The sequence below is a fragment of the Neopsephotus bourkii genome, unplaced genomic scaffold, assembly GCF_033783945.1.
Source record: "Neopsephotus bourkii isolate Nb327-2 ecotype Australia unplaced genomic scaffold, CSIRO-AGI_Nbou_v1 NB_281, whole genome shotgun sequence".
In the NCBI taxonomy this organism is placed as follows: domain Eukaryota; kingdom Metazoa; phylum Chordata; class Aves; order Psittaciformes; family Psittacidae; genus Neopsephotus; species Neopsephotus bourkii.
This window is the reverse complement of record NW_026900790.1, coordinates 1,026,138-1,052,002: the sequence shown is the minus strand read 5'-3', so window position 1 is coordinate 1,052,002 and position 25,865 is coordinate 1,026,138. Positions and strand designations below refer to the sequence as shown.

The 25,865-nt window shown below is 45.5% G+C and overlaps 1 protein-coding gene across 2 annotated transcripts in view; it reads right to left on the bottom strand.

The window, feature by feature from the left end:
* Positions 1-25,865, bottom strand: part of EXOC4 (exocyst complex component 4) — a 393,637-nt gene that overhangs the window by 146,980 nt on the left and 220,792 nt on the right. The window contains exon 11 of one of the 2 annotated variants that reach the window (XM_061346824.1): positions 18,494-18,685. The exons of the other annotated variant lie outside the window; for it this stretch is intronic. Coding sequence (XP_061202808.1) covers positions 18,673-18,685 — 13 coding nt within the window. The 3' untranslated portion in view covers positions 18,494-18,672. Of the gene's footprint in view, positions 1-18,493; positions 18,686-25,865 lie in introns of those variants that run through there. 2 annotated transcript variants of the gene reach the window in all.

Genomic DNA, 25,865 nt, shown 5'->3' with positions numbered 1-25,865 from the left:
CCAAGTAAATGCCATATTGATGTGATGGATAAAATACATTAACTTTTACAGTATTTCCCTATTTATAGTCTTGCTAAACAACAGCTGGTTAGGATTTTTGTAAGGACAATGGAAATTTGCAGGGAATTGTGCTTAACAATCTTGGTGACATCTAAAAACCTACGCTGGGGGTTGGAACTGGATGATCTTAAGGTCCTTTCCAACCCAAATCATTCTGTCATTCTATGCTAATGCATGCAATTACCCTAGTACTTGCTTTCAGTTCTGCCCCAGGTGGGATGGAGCCCATCTGCAATCTCTTGTGTATCTCCACTTTGAGGGAATTATCACCCAGTTCCTCTGCAAGGTGTGATGGAGTGTGGCACAGGACTGCACAGAGCCATTAACCACAATTGTAAAGCATGTTAAAGAACAGCCAGTGCATCGTATAGTGCCAGAAGGCAGCTCCTTTAATGTCCTCTATAAAAAGCAACAAACCACCATGAAGGCTTTGGGTGACCCATTTTTCACACACAGCCCTGAAACACAGACGTCTCTTAGAAGACACAGTCCCAAGGTACTGCTTTGCTAAGGAAGAAGAGGCAGGATGAAGGGCAGGGGACATCCCTAAAGCCACACTGGTGTCTTGGAAGTGCCAGTGCTATGTCAACACCCCTCTTCCTGTACTCTGTCCACTCTGTGGTTTGGAGTCACTAAATAGCATTTCAATTCCACTCTACCTATCAATGTCAGGAAAGGAGAGAGGGAAGAAGCCAGGCTTTATAATCAGGTAAAAACCCTGGTTATCCCAAAGGCTCATAGGGAAAATAATGCCAGAATGATGTGGGCAGCACTTGGCCATTGCATCCAACCTCTGTACTGGGCTCGATCCAACCCTGTAGATCTACATGTGACTATTTTCAGTGATGTCCAACAGAAGAGAGAAAAATATCATTGTCCCACTCTACTCAGCACTTGTCAGGCCACACCTGGAATACTGGGGTCAGTTTTGGTTCTTGCTCTACAAAAGACATGTGGACAGGCTGGAAAGGGTCCAGAGAAGGACCACGAAGACAAGCTATAAGTTTCCATAACACTTTGCAAATCACACACAATAAAGGCTTTTAACTGAAGTTGCATATGGCAATAACAAAACATGGTGTACAGGAATGTATTTACTTGGATTCAAACTTAAACAGGGGAGATTTAGGTTAGATACAAGGCAGAAGCTCTTCCCTGTGAGGGTGCTGAGGCGCTGGCACAGGGTGCCCAGAGAAGCTGTGGCTGCCCCATCCCTGGCAGTGTTCAAGGCCAGGCTGGACACAGGGGCTTGGAGCAAGCTGCTCCAGTGGAAGGGGTCCCTGCCTGTGGGAGGGGTTGGAACTGGAGGGGCTTTAAGGTCCCTTCCAACCCAAAGCAGTCTGGGATTCTATGTCGGGGGGGGGGGAAATGCAAACAAATCAACACACAGAAATCATTGCTGCAGAGCAGTATCAGGTTCAGCACATTTTCAACAGCTTCAAACACATAAAAGCCCCTTTGAACAGCAAGGAGTTGGAGGAACTCCGTATTTCCTGCAATCAAGGGCACATCTGGCAAATACTGCAAAGCTCTGTGGTCATCTGAAGCCTGCCTCTGCTCTTGTTCCTGTGTCCATCCTACAATTCCCCTTCAGTTACTCCCACTGAAATATCAGAGGTATCTCAGTGCTGAGCAATCCCTACCCAATGTAATTGCAACACCTTCTGTTACTGTGATTTCCCATCAGTTTTCTCCAGCCCCAAAAGGAATAAAACCCGAGGCATTACAGATGCTGTAGTGCTTTTACAGAGAAGCCACAATAAGCTGTATCTGCGCAAAACCTGAGTCAACTGCAGTGTATGTGATGAGTATTTTCCTTGCTACTTCAAGGCAGTACATAATCTGCAGTGCCTGCCCTAGGCAGTATGGATGATGGTCTGAACAGGGAGAAAATGACACCTGGAAGGGATGATGTTCTAACCTACACACCTACAGCTTTTCAGACATCGTCTTTTTTTTGGCATTTATTTCTGAAGGACTTAGAGAATCTTCAGCAGGGAAGCAAAGTATAAAATGTATGACAGCACTCACAATAGGACGTACTATACAAGGGATTGGGCTGGCATTTAAATCACAGTATTCTCTGCACCTTGAAAAGCTGATGCTAAGGACCTCCTTTAGCTTTTCTGACAGCATCACTCCTCCTTCACCCCCATGGAGACAAGGTATGGCTCCCTGGGGGAATGTGACAGAAGGTACCCTGGATGTATGAGTGCAGAGGGGAGAAGCTCACTCACATCCAATTCCAACTCCCTGCAATGGGGGTTGGAGGGACACCTTCCACTACTGCACCTTGCTCCAAGCCCCTGTGTCCAACCTGGCCTTGAACACTGCCAGGGATGGGGCAGCCATAGCTTCCTCAATCAGTTTAATGGGGGTAAAAAAGCATTCAGGTGCCAAGTTTGCTTACAGAGACCCAAATTAGCTTCCAAAATGAGTGGGAGAGAGATGCTTCATGAGGCCTCTGATCCTGCAAGCTGGCACCATCCTCAACTGGAACATTTTACACGTCTCTAAGATATGATAGTTCTATCAAAGGCAAGATAATTATGACCTATTTGACCAAGATTGACCATTGGAAATGATGGTTGACCTGTTCTATCATCTTAGAGCTAGCAGTGTTCCTCCCCTGCCAGGGAGCCAGGGTTAGTCCTGCCTGGCTGCAGCCTATCTCCAAGGAGAAAACAGAAGGTTTTCTCATAAATGCACTTCCCTTTACATAAACTCAATGACTGAGGCCCTCAGCCACCACTACAACCATGTAAACCAATTCCCATCTACTCAGGCCACTGGATTTTCCCCAAAGCTGAATTACACTTACCTTTTAGAAAGAGAGCTGTAACCAATCTCCATTACCTGACAGCTTTTATCTTTCCCATGGCTCACCAGCTAGAGGGTAATGTGATTATGCTCAGCTGAGACACCAGGTTTCATGGTCAGTGTGGAAGCTACCTGCTCCTCTGGCTTAACAGCAAAATAGTCCTTTTTCAGTTTAATATAGGTGAAAAGATTACTTTCAGACTGGCTCCATCTCCCACATGGCTTAAATCCCAAATAAGGCTCACTCCTGCTTTGTCTGAGTCAAATCACACTCTACCACCTTGCACAACGTTTATTCCTCTCTATGCACTGACTACCTCAATGGAAGTAAAGAGAAGCCAATTCAAATGGATGTAAGTCATCCTGAAATTAGGAGGGATCTGGTTCTGGTAATACCCTTGCTATCACTGGCTAATGTTGCATGTCTAATCTATCTAAACTGATTACCTTCAAGGCTGTTGCTACCTTAAGACTGCCACAAATGCCAAAATACAAACATGTAGAAGCATTCTGTTCTCAGAGCATTACTAAATCCTACCAGGACCATAAGGGATCCCTCAGGGCTGGTAAACCTAGTTCTGACTGTTTAAAATACAGCCAAATTGTGTATTTAAAGTGCACATTCATCCAGGTGGATCTAGAGGTATTCACTACATCAATAAGGAAAATGTTTTCTGAGCAGTTTCTGCATCTCACGTCTCTCGCATCATCAAGTCTCCTGCCTGAGATCCAGTCTCTCAGGACTATAAATTACATTACTAGATTAGGGAGAAGGGACCATCATTTCCCTTCATTAGAAAGCAACTACCTACATGCCCCATCCCTGGCAGTGTTCAAGGCCAGGTTGGACACAGGCGCTTGGAGCAAGCTGCTCTAGTGGAAGGTGTCCCTGCTTGTGGCAGGGGGTTGGAACTGGAGGAGCTCTGAGGTCCCTTCCAACACAAACCATTCTATGATTTCCTTATCACAGGGAAGACTCAGGGGCAACACCATGAACTGGGCTGCAATAAGACACTTATACAAATATATGGTCCCTTCTCCTCTCTCCTTTAACCTAAACCCACAACCTTTAAGCCTCTCCTTTCCATTCCAGAAACCACATAGCCCTGCAGCCACCACTGACACTGATGTCCCTTCCCATTTCCAGCAGCTTCTGAGTGCTGGAAATGGGACAAATCCCAATCTTTGTCTTCTCAGACCTCCTTAGCTAAGGGAAATTCACTGAATACCTGTGGAGCAAACCCTGAGGAAAGAAAGGGACGGTTTCACCCTGTGCTGTGACCTCGTGTATCTCGCCCTTCCAACACAACCCAGTCTGGGATTCTATGGTACCCTGAGGCTTGGCTAGTAAGGCTTTTAGATTCAACATTAAAGGAAAAGGAGAAAATCAAGCGATGTGATTATGTGAAAATCTTACAAACAACTCGGAGCAACTCTAACATCTTGAATCCCACCTTTAAGGCACTCACTCCGTTACTGGTCTATGCCTTAGCTGGTGCAGCAGGAGGGTGAAAGGGGGCTACTCTTTGGATCCAGTCATTAGAACTCAGTGATTTCACCTCCCTTCCCACAAAGCCACAGTGTAACAACACTGACAATAAGCAGGGAAGTCTGGGTCATCACCATATGGCAGCACAGCAAGAGCAGACCACCAGAGTGTGGGATACCGGGATTGTAAAAAGCTGCCTTAAATCCTGAGAAATGACAAAAAAGCTTCTGTACATTTGGGAAAAGAAAATGGAAAAAACCCAAACCCTTACATGTCTCCACCGTGAGCCAAGCTCTGACAGCTTTGTGGGGGCTTCTGCAGGTCCTAGTGCTTTTGCAGCTGTGTCTATCAGTACTCCTCACTAACACTTCCAAATGAATTCCAACACTTCCCACAGAAAAAGCAGAACTTTAGGAAACAGGAGGGAAAGAAAGTGGGATAGAGTCAGCTATTAACCCCCCCCCAACAAATCCTGCTTCTTTCTCCCTTTTTTAATGGCTGGGGTAAGAACGTGCTGCTCAGGACCAAACCTGAAAATGTGTGGGATCCATTCCAGCCCTTCTGGATACAGGAAGATGTAGGCTCTATTTCCATGGCTTTGAATGATGGAGAGAATGGATGAAAAGGGTTGCGTCCCTTGTGAATTAGTTCAGGTATCAGCCTGCTCCTCTCCAGCACCACCTTGCTCTTACAGTGCAGCCCATTGGGAAAACAAGATTCCTGGACAGAAGGCCCTTCTTTGAACCCTGGAGTAACACAAGTCAATTCATGGAGAAGCAAAGAGAGTGCAGGATAATGAAACATCTTGATTTGCTCTTTCGTGTTTAAGGTAGGAAGCCTTAACTAACCTCACCAGGGAAGGAGCACTAAATGCTTTTCACACGCTGAAGCTGAGAAGCAACCATGTGGTCTCAAGAGAAGAGGATGGAGAAAATGCCCAGCAGACAGGAGGACCCCAGGTTTCACACTATGTTAAAACATTATTTGACTAGCTATAGCACAGTGAAGCCAGAGCGGATACAAAGAAGCTCCAATGCTTCACAAAAGATGAGACAGATCTTTCTCAGGAGAGATCAGTGTGATGCTCTGAAACGTCTCTCACTTGCACAACAGAGCTTTCCTTTGATACACACATTCATACATACACATGGCACATATGTTCTGTTCAGTTCATGTCGGAACACAGAAGTGTTGGAGCACATCCAGAGGAGGTCACAAGGATGCTGAGGGGCTGGAGCACCTCCTGGATGGAGACACACTGAGAACACTGGGGCTGTTTGAGCCTGGAGAAGAGAAGCTGCGTGGAGACCTCAGAGCAGCTTCCAGTGTCTGAAGGGGGTTACAAGGATGCTGGAGAGGGGCTCTTCATCAGGGACTGGAGTGATAGGACAAGGGGTGATGGGTTCAAACTGAAACAGGGGAAGTTCAGGTTGGATCTAAGGCAGAAGCTCTTCCCTGTGAGGGTGCTGAGGCGCTGGCACAGGGTGCCCAGAGAAGCTGTGGCTGCCCCATCCCTGGCAGTGTTCAAGGCCAGGTTGGACACAGGGGCTTGGAGCAAGCTGCTCTAGTGGAAGGGGTCCCTGCCTGTGGCAGGGGTTGGAGCTGGATGAGGTTTAAGCTCCCTTCCAACACAAACTAGGCTAGGATTCTGTGATTTTTTTTCTAAATGATGCAGCATCTGGGTGTGAAAGCTTTCACTTGAGGTTTTCTACTCTTGCATAGGGCACCCCATTGTAATCTGACCCCAGTCCTGCTCTCCACCAGCTCGAAGATTGACATGGTGATGAAGATCTGAGACACTTCCCATCATGATGGATTCAACCCTGCTTGAGCAAAGGGAACTATCAGCCAATGACAAGAGAATGCCATAGCACATTTTTAATGGAGAAACGGCTGATTATCCAGCACTGATGCACATGGGTTTCTGTATTTTTCTCTTCTCTTTCACTGTTATCACCACAAACCCTGTCATGGACAAGCCACAAGCTCCCCCTTCACCAAATATGACTATAGGAAGTAAGGGACCTCAGAAATATACAGATGTGACAAAGCCAAGAAGAAGAGCAACACATCCCTCAAACCTCCCTGTCTCCCTCCAGATGGTACATCTCCCCAGAGCAATTCTGCCTAATGCAAGCCCCTGGGTTCCTGCCAGAGGAGCTGATGTTACAGGGCATGAAAAGGAGGACAAAAAGGTAGGAGAATGGCACAGCTGCTAGCTGGCACCATCTAAAAATCATGACTATTCTTTCCCTGTCTCCCTGTGAAGCCCCCTTCATGTGCTGAAACAAACAGCGCTAATTCTACTTCCCACGTGGCTTTGTCTAATTCTGACTTGTCCTCAGTGAAGCAAGATCCCCTCCTTCAATCAGACACCATTTTCTTGAGGCACTAGATAAATAGGGAGCTAAAGTAATTATTGAGAACTCATAAACAGCAGCTTTAGCCTAATTGCCAGGACTCCTTTGTAATTTTATGGGGTTTTATTGCCTCCCGTGGATACACGAGTATTGATGGAGCTCACAGAGTCTTGTGCTGCTGCGATAAGAACAGCAGCCAGTGGAAAACCAAAATGCAATTAGGTGACCCAGTATCCTGCTGACCATTTGGGAATAGGAAAAAAGAAAGAAAGAAAGAAGGAAAAAAAAATCCTGGAAGAAATCACAATATTTGGCTCTGTCATGGTTTAAGCCCAGCTGGGAACTCAGAACCACTCAGCCACTCACTCCCCTCCTTCTTCCTTCCTCCCCTCCAAGGGATGGGGAGGAGAATCGAAAGAATGTAACTCCCATGGGTTTAGATAAGAGCAGCCCAGTAACTAAGGTATAACACAAACCACTGCTGCTACCACCAATGATAATGATAACGGAAATAACAAGGGAAGAGAACACAACCGCTCACCACCCACCGACTCATACCCAGCCTGACCAAGCAGTGATCTGACCCTTCCGGGTAACTGCCCCCAGTTTATACAGTGGGCATGACGTGCTGTGGTATGGAATACCTCTTTGGTCAGTTTGGGTCAGGTGTCCTGTCTCTGCTTCCTCCCAGCTTCCCCTCCTCCCTGGCAGAGCATGAGGCTCACAAAGCCCTTGGTCACAGTAAACATTCCTGAGCAGCAACTAAAACCATCGGTGTTATCAGAGCTGTTCCCAGGCTGAAAGTCAAAACCACAGCACTGCACCAGCTACTAAGAAGGAGAAAAATGACTGCTACTGCTGAAGCCAGGACAGGGTTTTCACAGTCCACCACAGACTTGTTCTCTGTTCTTATCAAGACAAATTGTTTCAACTCCTACACTGGAAACATGGCTGTATTTAATGCCAGATTGACAAGGCTTGACCCAAAGCCCAAGTCTGGATGATCCATTAGTTTCAATGATCTTCAGATGGCGAGCCTGTCCACCTCTCACTTCCACACCTAGCAAAGTCTGCCCTGAAGGCTGCAATCCCCACAAGCACTTGCTGCACAGAATCCTTTGAAGCCAGCCATTCACCTTAAGTCACAGGATCCCCAACCACTTATCTAGCAAAACCACAGCTCAGAACTTGCAGATCTCCTCTCTGTGCAATACATCACATGGACTGTAACATGTTCCTATTTGTTGTGCTGTTTAATTTCTTCGATGGCCTTCCTGACACTATGGCTTCCCATATTAATCCAAAACCATCCAGAATATGTTGTGGTCAAAGAATTTTTGTGATTTGGGTGGTTTTTTTCTGCTTGTTTTGTTGCTTTTTTCCTGCCCCGGCTCTACCTCATTCTTTGACCTCCTCGACTTAGCTTCAACCAGTAAACCAAAATGAAACGCCTTCTTATTTCTAGACACCAAAAGGCCATCTAGTTGGTTCTGTCCTTTCAACCAAAGCTGCTTCAAAGGAACAATTCAGTAAGTAATTTCTATCACTCTCATTCAGTTAAGAAAAACCCTCTTTATTTTAAGGCAGTATCTGCCAGTATAACAGAAGGACACAGAGCTGTTGCTCCATATCCAGAGGAGGCCACAAGGACGATGAGGGGCTGGAGCACCTCCTGTATGGAGACAGGCTGAGAACACTGGGGCTGTTGAGCATGGGAAGAGAAGCTGCGTGGAGACCTCAGAGCAGCTTCCAGTGTCTGAAGGGGGCTACAAGGATGCTGGAGAGGGGCTCTTATCAGGGACTGGAGTGATAGGACAAGGGGTGACGGGTTCAAACTGAAACAGAGGAAGTTCAGGTTGGAGATAAGGCAGAAGCTCTTCCCTGTGAGGGTGCTGAGGCGCTGGCACAGGGTGCCCAGAGAAGCTGTGGCTGCCCCATCCCTGGCAGTGTTCAAGGCCAGGTTGGACACAGGGGCTTGGAGCAAGCTGCTCCAGTGGGAGGTGTCCCTGCCTGTGGCAAGGGGTTGGAACTGGGGGAGCTTTAAGGTCCCCTCCAACATAAGCCATTCTGTGATTCTAAGAAAGAAATTACATCCTGATCCTGAGATCTGTGCACTTTCAAACACACAATGCAACTTCCATTAGGCTCACACTGAAAAGTGCTGTTTTGACGTGGGTAGGGATTGGAGGAATTGATTTTTTAGGTTTTTTTCAGATATGATAAGCATAACTAGTGGAGAAGAACTACTGAGTTGGCACATCCTGCTCTCTCCATCACTTCTCCAGTCCAGCTAGTAATGATTTTTGCAAAGAAAAGATTTCTTGGCACTTAAAACTAATGTTATGTTTGAACTGAAAGCACCACTAGAGCTATTCTGGCTTCTGAACCATGTGGCTCCTTGATACACACGATTCAAACCCAATCCTGACAGCAAGTCAAAGAAAAAGAAGATATTTTCTAAGCTCTTCAGTTAATGGGAATTCTATTAAGTTGTAAAGTACTGCTAAAAGCAATACAACGGTTCTCTACAATTAATTCTGAATGCAGCCGTGTATAATACTATTATGAACAACTCAACGACATATTCAAATAAACAGGGAAATGAAAACATGTTTCAGTGTGATGCTGCTCAGAGAGTTATGAAAACCAAGAGAGATCCATGATTTCTTTTCCATGGGACAGAAACTGCACATTGCTACTGAGGAGAGAGCTGGGGGATGGATGTAGGTACTAAGCAGACCCCAAAGACTGATGCAGGCCAAGGAATCATCTCAGCAATGTTAAATAAATGAGGCATAGGTAAAGTTCTACCACTCAAAACCGACTTCAAGCCAATTAAAGAGAGTTCCCAGTGTGCTTCAAGGCAGACTTTCATGCTTTTCTTCTGGGTCAGGATTCTGCTAATCAGTTCTGGGGTACAGACAATGAAAGAGAGAGAGAGGGAGAAGAAACCACCCTTCATCAAGTCAGTGTCTCATCTTTCTACCCCCTGCAATCAAAATGAACTTATGATACATGCACCCTTGGATCAAACCAGACATTGAAGCCAACTGCACACACAGGCAGAAAGACCAGTAAAATATTATGAAGTTAAAACCATCCAAAGACCTCCATTAAAAGGTGCCACTTCTTGTTTAATCCTACTGGAAGATTCAATCTATAAAATGCCCTCCTTTCAGCTAACAACCACAGAAGAGCAAATTCAGTTCAGTCACTTCTTTCTCTGGCAACCTGTAAGTGACCTGTAAGGATGGATGGAGAGATGGAAAAGGGTTTCAAGGAGTGAGTTGCTGATGGGACACGTGCTGGAACCACAGTTCAGTTCACCTGATACAGAAGTAAATGAACAGAAATACCATCCTTCTTCCCCCTCCCTCCCTACGTGCTCATCTTCTATCAGCCAAAGGGAGCGAGTCACCAGTGCTTGGTAAATCCTTTGGATAAAAATCCATATATTGAATTCAGAGAAATGAAATCATATGGAAGCTCTGTCAGAACATCAATGAGGGGAGTTGCAAAATAACCCTTTCTTATTTTTAGGCTTTGAAAGTTGTTAACTTTGGCAATTTCCAAGATCAGATGGAGCTACATTTTGGGATAAGACGGAACTACATTTCAGTATCTCATTTCAGCCTCATAGGGCCAAATTTGGTGAATGAACCCAAAACCACCTTGGTGGACAGAGAAACAACCCATAATACAGCAAGAAAGAGAGCTATCTGAGGTCTGCCTGATTTTACTCTAAGATAATGATCCTAAACCACCAAAAATATATACAAACACACAGAGGTTCCTCTGTTTCATACATGCATCTGCACTGCAGCCACTCCTGAAAATGATAACTCACTCCACTTCCATGCTAATTTAATATCCTTTGAATAATAGACTTCTTTTCTTTGTGCCATGGGGGAAATCCACTCCAAAATGCTGTTACATCACTGTTTGCAACTGAGCCTACTCATTTTAAGCAAGAAGATTTGTCAAAAGGATCATTAATGACAGAGAACAGGCTGGGTATGGAAACAGAGATGAAAAACTCCCATTGTGGCCACCACTTAAATGCCACCGTATAAAATGTAATCCTTTCCCAGACTTATTCTGCTGCTTTTCTATTTCACTTTAAAACCCTCAGAATGACAAGAAAACACATCTGTCCTTGGCCAAACAGTTATGTGGGCACTCTTGGGTTGCTAAACCAAGCTAGAAAAGGACAGTGAATCCAAACACTTAGGTCTTCTTAGGCCCCAACCACAACTACATCTCACCTGAGACTCGAGTGTCTGTTAATAAAGCAAAGATCCTCATTGATCACTCCCATCCATACAACATCTACAGAATCACAGAATAGTTTGGTTTGCAAGGACCTTAAGCTCATCCAGTTCCAACCCCCTGCCATGGGCAGGGACCCCTTCCACTAGAGCAGCTTGCTCCAAGCCCCTCTGTCCAACCTGGCCTTGAGCACTGCCAGGGATAGGGCAGCCACAGCTTCTCTGGGCACCCTGTGCCAGCACCTCAGCACCCTCACAGAGAAGAGCTTCTTCCTTATCTCCAACCTGAACTTCCCCTGTTTCAGTTTGAACCCATCACCCCTTGTCCTATCGCTACTCCTTGCTGAAGAGGATTCATACACTTCACACTCTGATTCAAAGCATAAGTGGTAACATCAAACTTCCACATGCTGCCAGCATCTCCTACAGAGTTATTTAAGAAAATACATATTCTGTGTTAGAGAATAAATTAACCTTTTCCCTACTTCAGCACTCAGGGAGGGGGATGTGGCATGGGATGGCAGTGCCATGGTGGGTACGCTACAGGTCAAATAAACTACCCTGATTTTCCAGATGAATAAATGTTAACGAGATAAAGAAAACAATGTTAGATTAGGATGCTTTTAATGCATTATTTGCAACTGTTTTTACAGGGGGAGAAATCAGTTCATGTAGTGAGATAATTCACTAATGTATGTAGGGCTAATTAAAAGGCGACACAGGCTATCCAGTGTTATTCTGAGGGATGGGAGATGGGATGGGATAACAGCAGTGCTAACTTCTCACTAAATAAGCTCTAAGTAATATAGTTCAACAATAAACCACACTTTTAAGATGAAAAGAATTCTTCCAAGCAGATTTTTTCGCCTCTGTTTAACAAAATATTGACCTGCTCTTTCAGGTCATAAAACCAAACTAGGATTAAATTTAACTCATGTGGTAACTTACTCTCTTTTGTGAAACTGGACATGGGATGTGGACAGTCAATTTAGACTTTCTGCCGGCAAAAAATCCCCAGCGCTTATACACAAGGTCAATACAAACCGTTTCACCCTCTGCAAACAGGCTGTAACATGGAATACTATGGGGTTTTTCATAAACTACCACAACAGATTGTAATTTCTGTTAGGTGAGAAAACACAACTGCCGTGCTGTAAAAACTACAGGCACAACTAAAGCAAAGAGGTTGCTGATACTGGAACTGCATTCACACACTGCTCCTACCCAAAGGATAATGGGGATTCTCTTCTCCAGGCTGCCCCAGCCCAGCTCTCTCAGCCTGGCCCCAGAGCAGAGCTGCTCCAGCCCTCGCAGCATCTCCATGGCCTCCTCTGCACTCACTTCAACAGCTCCACGTCCCTCTTGTGCTGCTGCCCCAGAGCTGGATCAGGGCTGCAGGGGGGGTCTCCCCAGAGAAAAGTGGGAGAATGACAACACATGCATCCATAAACACCTTAATTATTAATTACTAGTAATACTGTTGCTAAAACCCCCATGGATTTAAACTGAAACAGGGGAAGTTCAGGTTGGAGATAAGGCAGAAGCTCTTCCCTGTGAGGGTGCTGAGGCGCTGGCACAGGGTGCCCAGAGAAGCTGTGGCTGCCCCATCCCTGGCAGTGTTCAAGGCCAGGTTGGACAGAGCCTTGGGTGCCATGGTTTAGTGTGAGGTGCCCCTGCCCATGACAGGGGTTGGAACTGTATGATCTTAAGGTCCTTTCCAACCCATTATTTGATTCTATGACTGAGATATATTAAAAATAGAGCAATCTGCAAGGAGATGATGATTGACAGAGGAAGAGGTAAAGAGCAATGCTTCAATAATCTGTGTAAACCTGTAATTCAGCCTGACACAAACTCATTTTTCTCGCTATGACACACAGACGTAATCCAATCAATGAGACAGCTCCTGTGACACAGCCATTATTTAAACAAAGCTGCCTTGGGTAAAAAATGCAATAATCTAGGGACAATTTAGGCCTGTGATATTATGCGCCATTTTGCATTGTCATGTGCTGAGAGATCCTCTATTGATCTTGAAGCAAAAAGCCAGCAACATTTGGAGAGTTCATAGATTTCCCCCTTTCTGTCTGCCTCCACAGTCCCCAAATGTGTTAAATAGACCTGCAGTTATCACCTCGGCTTCCTGCACCTGGTTTATTATCAAGACAAGCCAAATTGGAGAGCTGGTTTAAAAGGCAGACTAGAATATAAACACAAAACTAGGGAAAGGCAGCTTTAACAATAGTGCTCTCTCCCTTTCAGAATAAGCATCCCTTTTTCAAAGTATCTTTGATTGCTGCCTCCAAACACATCACCAAAGCCGTACAAAACAGCAGAGAACATGGGGAAATAACTATGTAATGAGTCTGTGGATGGGATAGAACTTAAAGCACAGAACAGGGAGATGGAAAACTTCAGTTCAGCTCCTGCTTCCACCCATACAGCACCAGGGATATTCTACTGCGCTCTGGGGAGACCCCCCCTGCAGTCCTGATCCAGCTCTGGGGCAGCAGCACAAGAGGGACGTGGAGCTGTTGGAGCGAGTGCAGAGGAGGCCATGGAGATGCTGCAAGGGCTGGAGCAGCTCTGCTCTGGAGCCAGGCTGAGAGAGCTGGGCTGGGGCAGCCTGGAGAAGAGAAGGCTCCTGAAGGGGAGACCTTAGAGCAGCTCCAGTGCCTAAAGGGGCTGCAGGAAAGCTGGAGAGGGGCTTGGGACAAGGGCCTGTAGGGACAGGCCAAGGGGAATGGCTTGAACCTGCCCGAGGGAAGACTGAGCTGAGCTCTTAGGCAGAAGCTCTTCCCTGTGAGGGTGCTGAGGCGCTGGCACAGGGTGCCCAGAGAAGCTGTGGCTGCCCCATCCCTGGCAGTGTTCAAGGCCAGGTTGGACACAAGGGCTTGGAGCAAGCTGCTCCAGTGGAAGGGGTCCCTGCCCATGAGCATTAAGGTTCCTTCCAAAACAAACCAGTCTGGGACTCTACAATACTCCTGTAGATAAAAAGCAGGAGATGCTCAAGCTATTTGCTAGATCAAGGCCAGACGAGTGCAGAGCTCTATGATCCCATATCTTCCTTTCCCATTTGTAAAATGAGAGTAATTATCCTTCTCTCATTCCTTGTTTTACCTGTTAAGTTACGTCCTCTTAATGCACCTAAGCTCTGAGGTTGAGGTTGAAAGACCAATTACAGAATCACAGAATCATAGAATGGTTCGGGTTGGAAAGGACCTTAAGTTTATCCATTTCCAACCCCCTGCCATGAGCAGGGACACCTTCCACTAGAGCATGTCACCCAAGGCTCTGTCCAACCTGGCCTTGAAGACTTTCAGGGATGGAGCATTTGCCACTTCTTTGGGCAACCTGTGCCAGTGCCCCAGCACCCTCACAAGTAAGAGCTGCTTCTTTATCTCCAACCTGAACTTCCTGTTTCAGTTTGAACCCATCACCCCTTGTCCTATCACTACAGTCCCTAATGAAGAGTCCCTCCCCAGCATGCCTATAGGGCCCCTTCAGATACTGGAAGGCTGCTATGAGGTCTCCACGCAGCTTCTCTTCTCCAGGCTGAACAGCCCCAACTTTCTCAGCCTGCCTTCATATAGGAGGAGCTCCAGTCCCCTGAGCATCCTCGTGGCCTCCTCTGGACTTGTTCCAACAGTTCCATGTCCTTTTTATATTGAGGACACCAGAACTGCACACAATACTCCAAGTGAGGTCTCACAACAGCAGAATAAAGGGGCAGGATCACCTCCTTCGACCTGCTGGTCACGCTCCTTTTGATGCAGCCCAGCATACGGTTGGCTTTCTGGGCTGCGAGCGCACACTGAAGCCGGCTCATGTTCATTACCATAATGCACACATCACCAGCAATATTGCCCTTGTTGGACAACCTGAAATCCTTTCTTCACCTCTGGCTTCTGTAGTTTCCCTAAGCAGAGAAAGCACTGAATTACCTTGATTTAGGAGATGTTGCTGGGCCACCTACCACTCGTTACAGTGGCTAAACACAAGGGTGACTGTGCAATAAGTAGACAGGTCTGGAGGCTATTCCAATACTGCTCTAAAAATGTAAAATCTCTGACTAAAGCAAAGAGACTCACTTTTTTATTGATTTACAATGGCATTTCAGCACTGCAGTTTGAATGGGAAGAAAGAGGAATTGTCTCCATGGATGCGGTTTGACTCTAAATGTCTTCGGAAAGACGGTACAAGCTTGCTAAGAGCTAATCATTGCAAGGTGAAATCCATTTCTCCTACACTGCTTTGTTTTCAGAGATTAGAATCGAAGTCCTGGGGGTTTATTGCTCTGTGAATCAGCAATTGCAAATGCACAGCAAAACAATGCCAGCCCAAAATATGACAGCTCTGAGGCAACTATAATCCAGACGGGATTTGGGAGTTTACTTGGTGAAGTGCTCAAAGAGACATTCAAAGTGAAAAGAAGTTTCTGAGGACTTTCTTCTTCAATAACTCTTCCCTTTTTGAAGCATCAGTGTTGGCTCACATCAAATCACTCCATGGAAGAGCGAGCCAAAATGATGCTTTTTACTGTCATGATGCAACCAGGAGCAGGTCTCCCCATGCTGTTTTACTACGAGAGTTGTAACACCATGCGGTGCGCAGAACAGATCTAGCAGTAACTCAACAGGAGGCAGATCCTGGCTGCTCCTGGCAGCCCTGCACGATGGTTTTGGCAGTGAAGTTGGGGCACTGTTCCCTTAGCAGACTGCTCTCTGCCTCCCCAACACTTAAAGGAATCTGCTGCTACAGACTAATAAATAAAAGTATCTCCAATCCTTCCACATCCTCCTTCCCGCTGCTCCACCGGAATTGCTGTTGCCCTTGCACAGCCATCACCAAGCTTCAAATAGACCCAGCCTGTCTGGTCAACAGCAGAACTAAGGCACATGAAAGCCTCAACTCTGCTGGCAAAAGGGTTCCCACAGGAGCTGTACTGATGGAGCTCTATGAGGATAAGATCTTCAGCTGTTGAAGTCAGGAGAGACACAACACCCCTATGTCCCAGGAATGGGAATCAATAAAAGAGGCCAAAAATGGCAATTAATGTAAAACTCAGCTGAAGTTTGTATGGAGGGACATATCAACAGAAGAGCAATAAGCATGCATGTATGACATCGCATCTTAAAATCATGATGTAATCATAGACTGGTTTGGGTTGGAAAGCACCTTAAAGCTCATCCAGTTCCAACCCCTGCCACTGGCAAGGACACCTTCCACTAGAGCAGCTTGCTCCAAGCCCCTGTGTCCAACCTGGCCTTGAACACTGCCAGGGATGGGGCAGTGATACTGAGGTAATGATAGAGAAGAAAGCCTTCTATTAATTTGGATAATGCTGAGGGGTTTAGCTGAGGTCCTCCTGGCCATCCTGGCCCATGCAGAGATGGGAACACTTGGTTCTTACAGGTCCCCTCTTACAGGACAGAACTGAAAACACTACTACTACTGAAAACACAAGTAGTTAAGAACAACAGCTTGAAATGAAGGATCAAGACAGGAGAGTTGAGCTAACAAAGAGAAAGGTTTCTACCAAAGTCCATTGAGACAGAATGTGCAACCAGGATGAGATTCTTCCCTTTGCTTGAGGTTAGGAGTTGGAGCTCCTGTTGCTGCTCGATGTATTTAGCAATGCCTGTTGATTATAATTCCAAAAGACAGATAACTGAGAGAAACTCTGAGACATACTGCATCCAAACAAGACCAAGACGGGCTAGAGTAGAAACTGGTAGTGACAGGGATCTTAGGAGAAGCTGGAGTTTAATACTACTCCATTCCTCTCCTGGAGGAGCCTAAGTGCTTTCCAAGATCAGGAAGAAAGTTAATAGACAAACACTATTATTATTAACCTAGATGAAATTTGGAAGCACCATCCTTGACAAGTTGCTCTTTAAGGTGTAATTTGACAATCACAGCAGGTGAAAATAAATATGAAATTAAAAAGTCTGGCCTCAGTTCTGTTGCAAAGCTGGGTTATAATAAGTCCCCACAAGCTGAGGAAACAGCAAACTGCAAGCTGATACAGGAGATGATAAAGGCACAAAGTGAGGACATCCCTTAATCAGAATGCATGAAGACAGCCAGGACCCCATCATAGGTCTACAATGTTAACTCTGTGATGGGGAGAACAGGTTTCATGTGCTACTTGCTCTCTGAGTCCTCCATCTTCCCTCTAATCGGAGATTCCTGCAAGACAAAGGCTGCAGAAAGGATGGAAAGAAGCTGAAGTAAAATGTTCTGAGTTTCAAATCTAAGTTTGCCCTTTTGATGGTTTATTTACCTTGAAAATAATGGGTGCTCCTTACCTGAACACATCAGGGATGGGGCAGCCACAGCTTCTCTGGGCACCCTGTGCCAGCGCCTCAGCACCCTCACAGGGAAGAGCTTCTGCCTAAGAGCTCAGCTCAGTCTCCCCTCTGGCAGGTTCAAGCCATTCCCCTTGGCCTGTCCCTACCGGCCCTTGTCCCAAGCCCTCTCCAGCTTTCCTGCAGCCCCTTTAGGCACTGGAGCTGCTCTAAGGTCTCCCCTTCAGGAGCCTTCTCTTCTCCAGGCTGACCCAGCTCAGCTCTCTCAGCCTGACTCCATCTCTGTGGCCTCCTTTGGAGTTGCCCCAACACCAACTCCAGCTGAAGGAGTCACTGGTTGCTGCTATTGAGCCTGGAACAATTGCTACTCCTGCAGGTATCATAATATGATGATACTTAATGTGATCAAATACAAATGGACATGAAAACTTCAGAAACAGGGTATGAACACACAGTAGGATTTTATCATTTGGATCTCTGCAGTGCTCATGGGAATGGTTGGGTAAAGCTGCAGAGCAGGATCTCCAGGTGCTCTAAGTACAGCTCAGTCACCTCCATCACTTCCAAACCAAGCTCTCACCAAAGTTCAAAGGCTTCAAATCAGAACAAAAGAGGAGGGGACTTTGTGATACAGGAATACGACAGCTTCGTATGGAGAAGCAGAACTCAGGCTACTTATGAGGGATGCTATGAACCAAAATACAACCACGTCTTCATTTCTCAGCTTTCTTTCACAGTGATGCTACTTGTTCATTTGTTTTTAGTAAAAGATGAAGTTCTGCCACCTAAACATAACAAAATGTTCTTCAGTGTTCAGAGCAATCATCACCTAATAATAATTACACATCATCACCCTGAAACTGCAGCTGAAGCTGTCATGTTGACTGCTCTGTGCTGCGTTAGCAATACAGCACAGGCACAGCTCTGGGCAAGCATGGCCGAGCTAAGGTACTGGCTGGGCAGTTCTGATTGTCAGATCATTAATCATTGTCTTGGATATTGTTTTTCCACCCCAAAATGTGGAATCTGGGACTGTGCAACGTGCCGAAGTGGAGCTACTCACTTAACAAGACAAATGGATTTTATTGACTTAATCAAGAAGAGTAACAACTCAATACCTCATTTCTTCATAGCTGGCTAGAACAAACTCTGGAGGCATGAGGAGATGGTGTAAAACACAGTCTATAAATTATGAGAGTTTATTAAAGAAATGCCAATGGAAACTGCTTCAGAATTAAATGTCCATGTTCTGCAAGGCTTCCACAGCAAGTGGGCAAAATATTGACTTCTAACAAATGAGGCGAGCAGTCTCCAGGTAATTTATCAGAGGGAAGTCCATATTTTTTCTCTTTCAACTGATGAGATTATTCTCCTGCCCTGTATTTGATGGGAAAGGAAATGAAAGGTTATCACAGATTTTGTTGCTGTTGTTCAGATGATAGCTTGCTTTTGTCAAGGTGCCTTTCCAAGCCTTTCCAAGTCTCTGCTCTTCCAAATAAGCTGAGCACGCTATGGAAGGAGCAATCTTAGCTCAGGTTTGCCACAGTTGGGCCCTAATGTTGACAGCTTTGAGGATTATTCCTTTGAAACCTACTGATGGCCCCAGGGGCAGGAGTCTGTTCACATCCACTGATCTACCCGAAAACTGAAGCTATCTCCATCACGTCTTTGATGTGCCACCTTATTTGTAGGAGATGGGGTTTTCACACGGATCATCCCTCTTCAGCTAGAAGAATGAGAGTTATTAATGCCTGTGATCTAAAGATAAGCATAAAATCCATAGGTTCAAGAGGAATGGCAGAGGTCCTCCTGACAGCACAGCTCCCAGCCTTGGCTGCGGTGTGGACCTCGGGTGCCTAGCTCTGGACACCATTTCCCAGGATGCTGTCCAGGGCAAAGAAACAAGAAAACCTCAGTGTCTATCTCCTGCAGAAGGAAGCACAAACTTTCCTATGAAATCTCTGCTGTCAATGACTACAGGGAAGAGAAAACCACAGAGAAGGCCCAAATACCCTCGTCCAGAATGGGGAAAACAACTCAGGCTACCAGATGAGTGAAAATCCTGGGAGAAAGCCTCAGCATCACATCATTGAGGTGCAAAACTACACAGGCAGAGACAATGAGCAAAGTAAATGAAAGAGAATAAAGCAACCAAGTGCAAAGTGTTAAAGTACAAATTGCATCTACTAAATATTAGCAACGAGCCTTCAAATTGCCGAGACTGGAAGAAACAGCTTCTTGGAGATAACGTAATGCCTGCACTCAAAGCTAGAAACTTTAAATCAGAACCAAAGAGCTATTATATTGATTTGTACACAGGGAGCCAAGGAATACAAAATAAATGAGAATGAAACAAATAAAAGGAGAGAAAATGTTTCTAACAATTCCATGTATTCCTCTCAGGGGTCTGGAGTGATCAAGGCAAAAGAAACTTCTGTTCAAAGAGGGAACTTTATGCTTTTATTTGCAGACAAATGCAAGCAAGACTCATTTGTTCTTAACTAACTGACAACGTTTCTAACCAGAGGTGAGCCCTGAAGAGGACAGCGCAGCCTAGCTCAGGTATTTAATGTTGCAAATGATACTGCTGGTGATTAGGGCTCAAGCCTTGAAGGAGGGGTGGTGTCTCACAGCTTGATAATGAGTAGGCTTTTTACACACCAAGCCTTTCATCTCTAGGACCCTGGACTGGATCTAAATCAAAGCTAAGTGCAAGATTTAGGCAGCTAATGGGGTCTGTTATATGGCCACTGTTAGCTGATCACCTTTAATTATTTTAAGCCCAATTTAGGATGGGGTAAGCTGGAGTCACACACTGGTTTGTGTTGGAAGGAACTTTAAACCTCATCCAGTTCCAACCCCTGCCACAAGCAGGGACACCTTCCACTAGAGCAGCTTGCTCCAAGCCCCTGTGTCCAACCTGGCCTTGAACACTGCCAGGGATGGGGCAGCCACAGCTTCTCTGGGCACCCTGTGCCAGCGCCTCAGCACCCTCACAGGGAAGAGCTTCTGCCTTATCTCCAACCTGAACTTCCCCTGTTTCAGTTTGAACCCATCACCCCTTGTCCTATCACTCCAGTCCCTGATGAAGAGTCCCTCTCCAGCATCCTTGTAGCCCCCTTCAGACACTGGAAGCTGCTCTGAGGTCTCCACGCAGCTCCTCTTCTCCAGGCTGAACAGCCCCAATGTTCTCACCCTGTCTCTATGCAGGAGGTGCTCCAGCCCCTGAGCATCTTCGTGGCCTCCTTTGGACTTGCTCCAGGAGCTCCATGTCCTTTCAAATCTGGAGATGTCATCAATATCAGGGACACCAGAACTGTATGCTATACTACAAGTGGGGTCTCACGAGAGCAGAACAGACACAATCTTCAGATGGAAACCACCTTAGAAATAGGCTTTTCCTATTTCAATGCCTGCAGAATAACCAGCTGAGATGATGTGAATGCTCAGAATTATTAGCAAGTGATTAAGAGGACATCCACAGCATTCCTAGCTTTAGGAATAACCAAGTGAATAACAGGCACTGAATGAACAGCTTACGCCAAGCTCTTTCAAGCACACCAAGTCCAAAACTGAAGTTCTGCCAAGCAGAGGCTGTGAAATCGAACTTTACAATGAAAAGGGAACGTCAGGTTAACACGGATTTAGACATCCACACAATGCCAAAGTGCTTATCAATCCCCACAGCGAATATCCTACTAACAAATACCAACCCCTCACTTTGTGTCGCGTACGGTTAGGAGACATGTGCAAGTGAATGCAGGTCTTGTCAGAGGATTTGTGTGTGGGATGCCTTCCACAAAGCCTCTGCTTTTCAGCCTCACCCCAAATCATCTCTCTCCTTTTAGCCTCAGCATTTCAATACCGCTCTACAGGCAGCAAATTGAAACGTTCAGGCCTCCATTGCAGGGAGATTGAATCTGAAAAGCAAGAATGAAGCAAGGCATCAATAGCACACGCTACGGCTCTCCCCCAACGACAGCAACGATGTCGGGTGAATGATTTAGCATTTGTTAAACTTCTACCATTGTGAAGGCAACCTATTATTTTCCTGGTTGTGCTCTGAAATGTCTCAATCACTGACAGGATGAGCAAGTGAGAAATAATACAGATCGTTTTTGACTGCTTTTGTTCAATAGATACATTGCTGTACACCCTATCGCCCATTGTTTCATCAACAGCATCGCTAATATCTCTTTCTCACCCCCTTTTCTGATCTCATGGAGTTAGAGTGATGACTCCTCCAACTGTGCACATCTTTGGAAGTCCCCGATAACATCCTGTATAACAGGATGCGGTGTTCAATTCAGGCCTCCTTTTGTAAAGAAAACAAGACATTGCACCCATGTGAAGGCTGCACACATTGGCTACTGAAAGCAAGCAGTGTGCTTAGCCACAGGACGTGCTCTGACGTCTAAACTCCTGTCATAGCAGCTTACATGAGTATGGCTCTGCTTTTTGACACGCTCAAGAAGTGGGCTCATGTGAACCTCGTGAGGTTCAACAAGGCCAAGTGCAAGGTCCTGCACGTGGGTCAGGGCAACCCTTAGTATCCATATAGAATGGAGGATAAAGGATTGAGAGTGAGCGCTGAGGAGAAGGACTTGGGGGTGTTGGTCAATGAGAAGCTCCCCATGACCCAGCTTCAGTGTGTGCTTGAGCCCAGAACCCCCCCGTGTGCTGGGCTGCACCCCCAGAGCGTGAGCAGCAGCTCAGGGAGGGGATCCTGCCCCTCTGCTGTGCTCTGGGGATCATCCAGTTCCACCCCCCTGCCATGGACAGGGACACTTTTCATGAGACCAGGTTGCTCCAAGCCCCGTCCAACCTGGCTCTACAGATAGGATTTAATATCTCTGTCACAGGGCAACCAGACATCACGAAACATGCCTGCAAAAAGAGCTCAGTGATCCCTGAAAGCTCAGGAATACGTTGTGGCCTTATGCAAACCTCACAGAGCAACAGCTTCTTAGCCATGGAGTGGCAGAGGGTTGGTTTTGGAGGCTGAAAGGCATTAACCTTTGCGGATAAACCCAAAGGGAATTAAAGATGAGTGGACAACCTTCCTAATTAAGGAATCAAATAAAACAGAACTTATATTTCTACCCCTTTCAGCTGACAAGACAATAAATTGCTCTTGTCTCTTCACAAAGATTCACTGATATTCATTATCTCCTTCCAGGGGATCACATCAGCTTTGGCCTTACTACATGTTAGGTCTTGAACCATTCCTAGCCCTATCTGCCTGCAGAAAGACACCAGCCTGCAACCAAAGTGTGGCAGAAGGATCCATATGTCTCATTGCAGCTGCCTTTCACATGGAGAAGCTGCAGCCACACTCCAAGTTTCCTTAAAAAGGCAAAGGTCTCCTTTCTAAGAATAAAAATACAGTAAGATATTAAAATGAAGCTCTCAAGTCAGCCCACTGCATCAGAAGATCCATCTAAATATAGATGATACCATATCCTAGCCCTTAGCTACAAGCTTTCCCGGGAGCAAAGCAATGGGTGCAGTAGTTCAGTATCACTGCTTATTTAGAGAAACACTTATAAGAACCTGGGGATTTGTGTGTTTCTAGAGTGGAAAACCATAAACTGGAGTACATTAGGACAAGAACTGCTGCTCTGGTCTTACCTTCTTTATTCTTAATAGCGTGTTTTGTCTCCATCAGCAAAGAAGTGCTCTGAAATAACTGCTCTAAATGACTCTTTGAAGACACATCTCTATTTGCAAACCTCATCAAGTTATATGTTAGGCAAGTCCCAAACCTTTACTTCTTATTTTATAGTAAGAATGAACTAACAGAAGGAACTTCCTGAAGTAATTACTGTTAGCACGGCTCAGAGAGAGGTGAGTTACCAGCCCTCTTGTTATTACCAGCATTCAGAGGGAGCTGCTAATCTCACCCAGTTCTGGTTTTACACAGGGTTTATGGATTCCAAACAGGGAATTAACATTAACGGTACTGACCTGGTAGCCAGACACGCACCTGAATGCATCCTTCAACAAACAGCGCCAATTTGAGAGATCCAAAACCTTGCAGTTCCTTCTCAATACAGCATTCACCAATAGCTATTAAAGCCAAGAACAACCCAGTTGCACTAGTGCTCAGCTCAAGCCTAGGAATGGGTACAATCATATTAGACAGACATTAAAACAACTCCCTTGTTTATCCTAGACACCAGCAGAGGCTGGTACAGGTTTTAAAAGCACTCCTGATCCAGTAATTCACAGGGAATAGGCTGAATCATCCCAGGACATGAATAAAAATGAGAGCATTTAACACCACAACAGGCTTTTTACCATGTAAACTGGGCCACAGGTAAGAGTGAGATCAGAAGTGTTTATTCCTTTGTGACGTGGCTTAGCACACAGTACATTATAAAATCCAAGGGAAGGATTTTAACTGCAATGATATATCCTGTTACCTGCAGCAAGCAAAGAACAAACTGTAAGTGTTAAAAGAGTAATAATTCCCTTTAAGTGCATGCTAGAATAGAAAACAAAACAGAGTGCTCATTCTAACCTCAGTCACTGTCTAATACAAACTGAGAATATATTTCATACTCTTACACGCTGCAGAATATGATTTTAGTAATAGGTTTAGAAAGGCATCCAATGGAATTTATGAGCTTTGCCTATTTTATCTTTTAATACAAACTTCTCAGCTCTACAAAGGTTTGTAAATAGAGGCTGTCTTCCAGAGTGCCAACCCTGGTGGCAATTAACTGAAAACTGACAGAATCCCATACTGGTGTCTATGTTGGAAGGGGCCCTAAAGCTCCTCCAGTTCCAACCCCTGCCATGGGCAGGGACACCTTCCACTGGAGCAGCTTGCTCCAAGCCCCTGTGTCCAACCTGGCCTTGAACACTGCCAGGGATGGGGCAGCCACAGCTTCTCTGGGCACCCTGTGCCAGCGCCTCAGCACCCTCACAGGGAAGAGCTTCTGCCTAAGAGCTCAGCTCAGTCTCCCCTCTGGCAGGTTCAAGCCATTCCCCTTGGCCTGTCCCTACAGGCCCTTGTCCCAAGCCCCTCTCCAGGTTTCCCTTTAGGCACTGGAGCTGCTCTAAGGTCTCCCTATAGCAGTACTCTAGTGGGGTCTCACGAGAGCAGAGCAGAGGGGCAGAATCACCTCCTTCAACCTGCTGCTCACTCTTTTGATGCAGCCCAGGAAAATATCCTTTAACACAATGCAATTAGAGTTTATGATATACAGTTTCAGTGAAGCTAATAGTAGGGAGAGTAAACATCTTTTTTTCTCTTCCATCACACTGAACAAAGCCAACACAGCCAATGCACATTTTCAGGTTAGTGTCAAATAAAAAGGTACTTTCAGACACCTTGGAAAAAAGCCTTCATTTTAACAATCCCATCTCCTGCCTGGGAAAACTTTATTAGCTTAAAACCGCTGCTCAACTCTGCCCTTTGGCTCCCCAGTCACTGTGCCACTTAGCACAGAGAATAATAAGGAGCAACATAATGGAATACCATTCCTATCCCTGCCAGTCTCTAGGGAAGAGTAATCATCTCTGTACTGTCACTGCTAATGCAAACTACTATTGCTAATCCACTGGGACTGTGAGTAAAATACACAGGGAGATTTGTTTTGCTGTTGCCCACCTTTTCTTCCTTCCCTTTTCAAACCCCATCTCTTTCCTGCAGGAGACTCAGAGACATTATTAAGCCCAAAGACAGCAAAACATGAAATGAATGAGGCAGGCAGATAAACAGAGCCTGGTTTCTCTGCAAAACCCCTTGTGAAGGTTAACCACAGCACAGACCCAACACAAACCTGCTCTGTTGAGGGCTATTATTAAATCGCAGTTGCCTGAAGACGATGCTATTGTATTATCTGGCTTGATTCACAGATTGAATTCCAAGCCATGAAAGTGTGAACAGAGTGCGAATGGTTTTATCCATACTGTCCACAACCATTTGTTAATACAGCAAAAGAAATGATGTTCTGCAACAACCTTATGTTTTAAAGCTGCATGAAATAAAGCGATAAAGCAAACAAGATTTGATTCCTTGGGTTTACTAGTAAGCAGGTTTTCAGTAATGACACATAAATCGAGATAGCCACAGCATGGATTAACTTGCTTTGGGTAGGTAAGACCTAAGAAGTAATGTCTTTGTTTTACAGTAAATTATGAGGCACACATTTTAGGGTGTTTATTCCACTCCATATGAAGAGCAGAACTGGTTTCAACTTACATCAAGAAGTTTAATTTATAGATAGATAGATAGATAGATAGATAGATAGATAGATAGATAATTTAAAGATCTAAAGGCAAGTGTTTGGCCTTCAGTGTAAGGTCAAGGGATGCCCATTCAAACACTTGCAGTAAAGATATATGGACAACCACTGCAGAGCGTCAGAGTGAAATGCAGTGAGCATATAGAATAACATGGTGAAACAAGCTAGTGGCATCTCCCAGCCGTAGGGATGGATCCATGATGGGTTGACAGAGTTACCTGGAAGAGCTGAAAAGAATCACAAAACCAATCTGGGGCTAACAGAGCTCCCCTGACAAGATTTCGTATCTATCATATATCTAC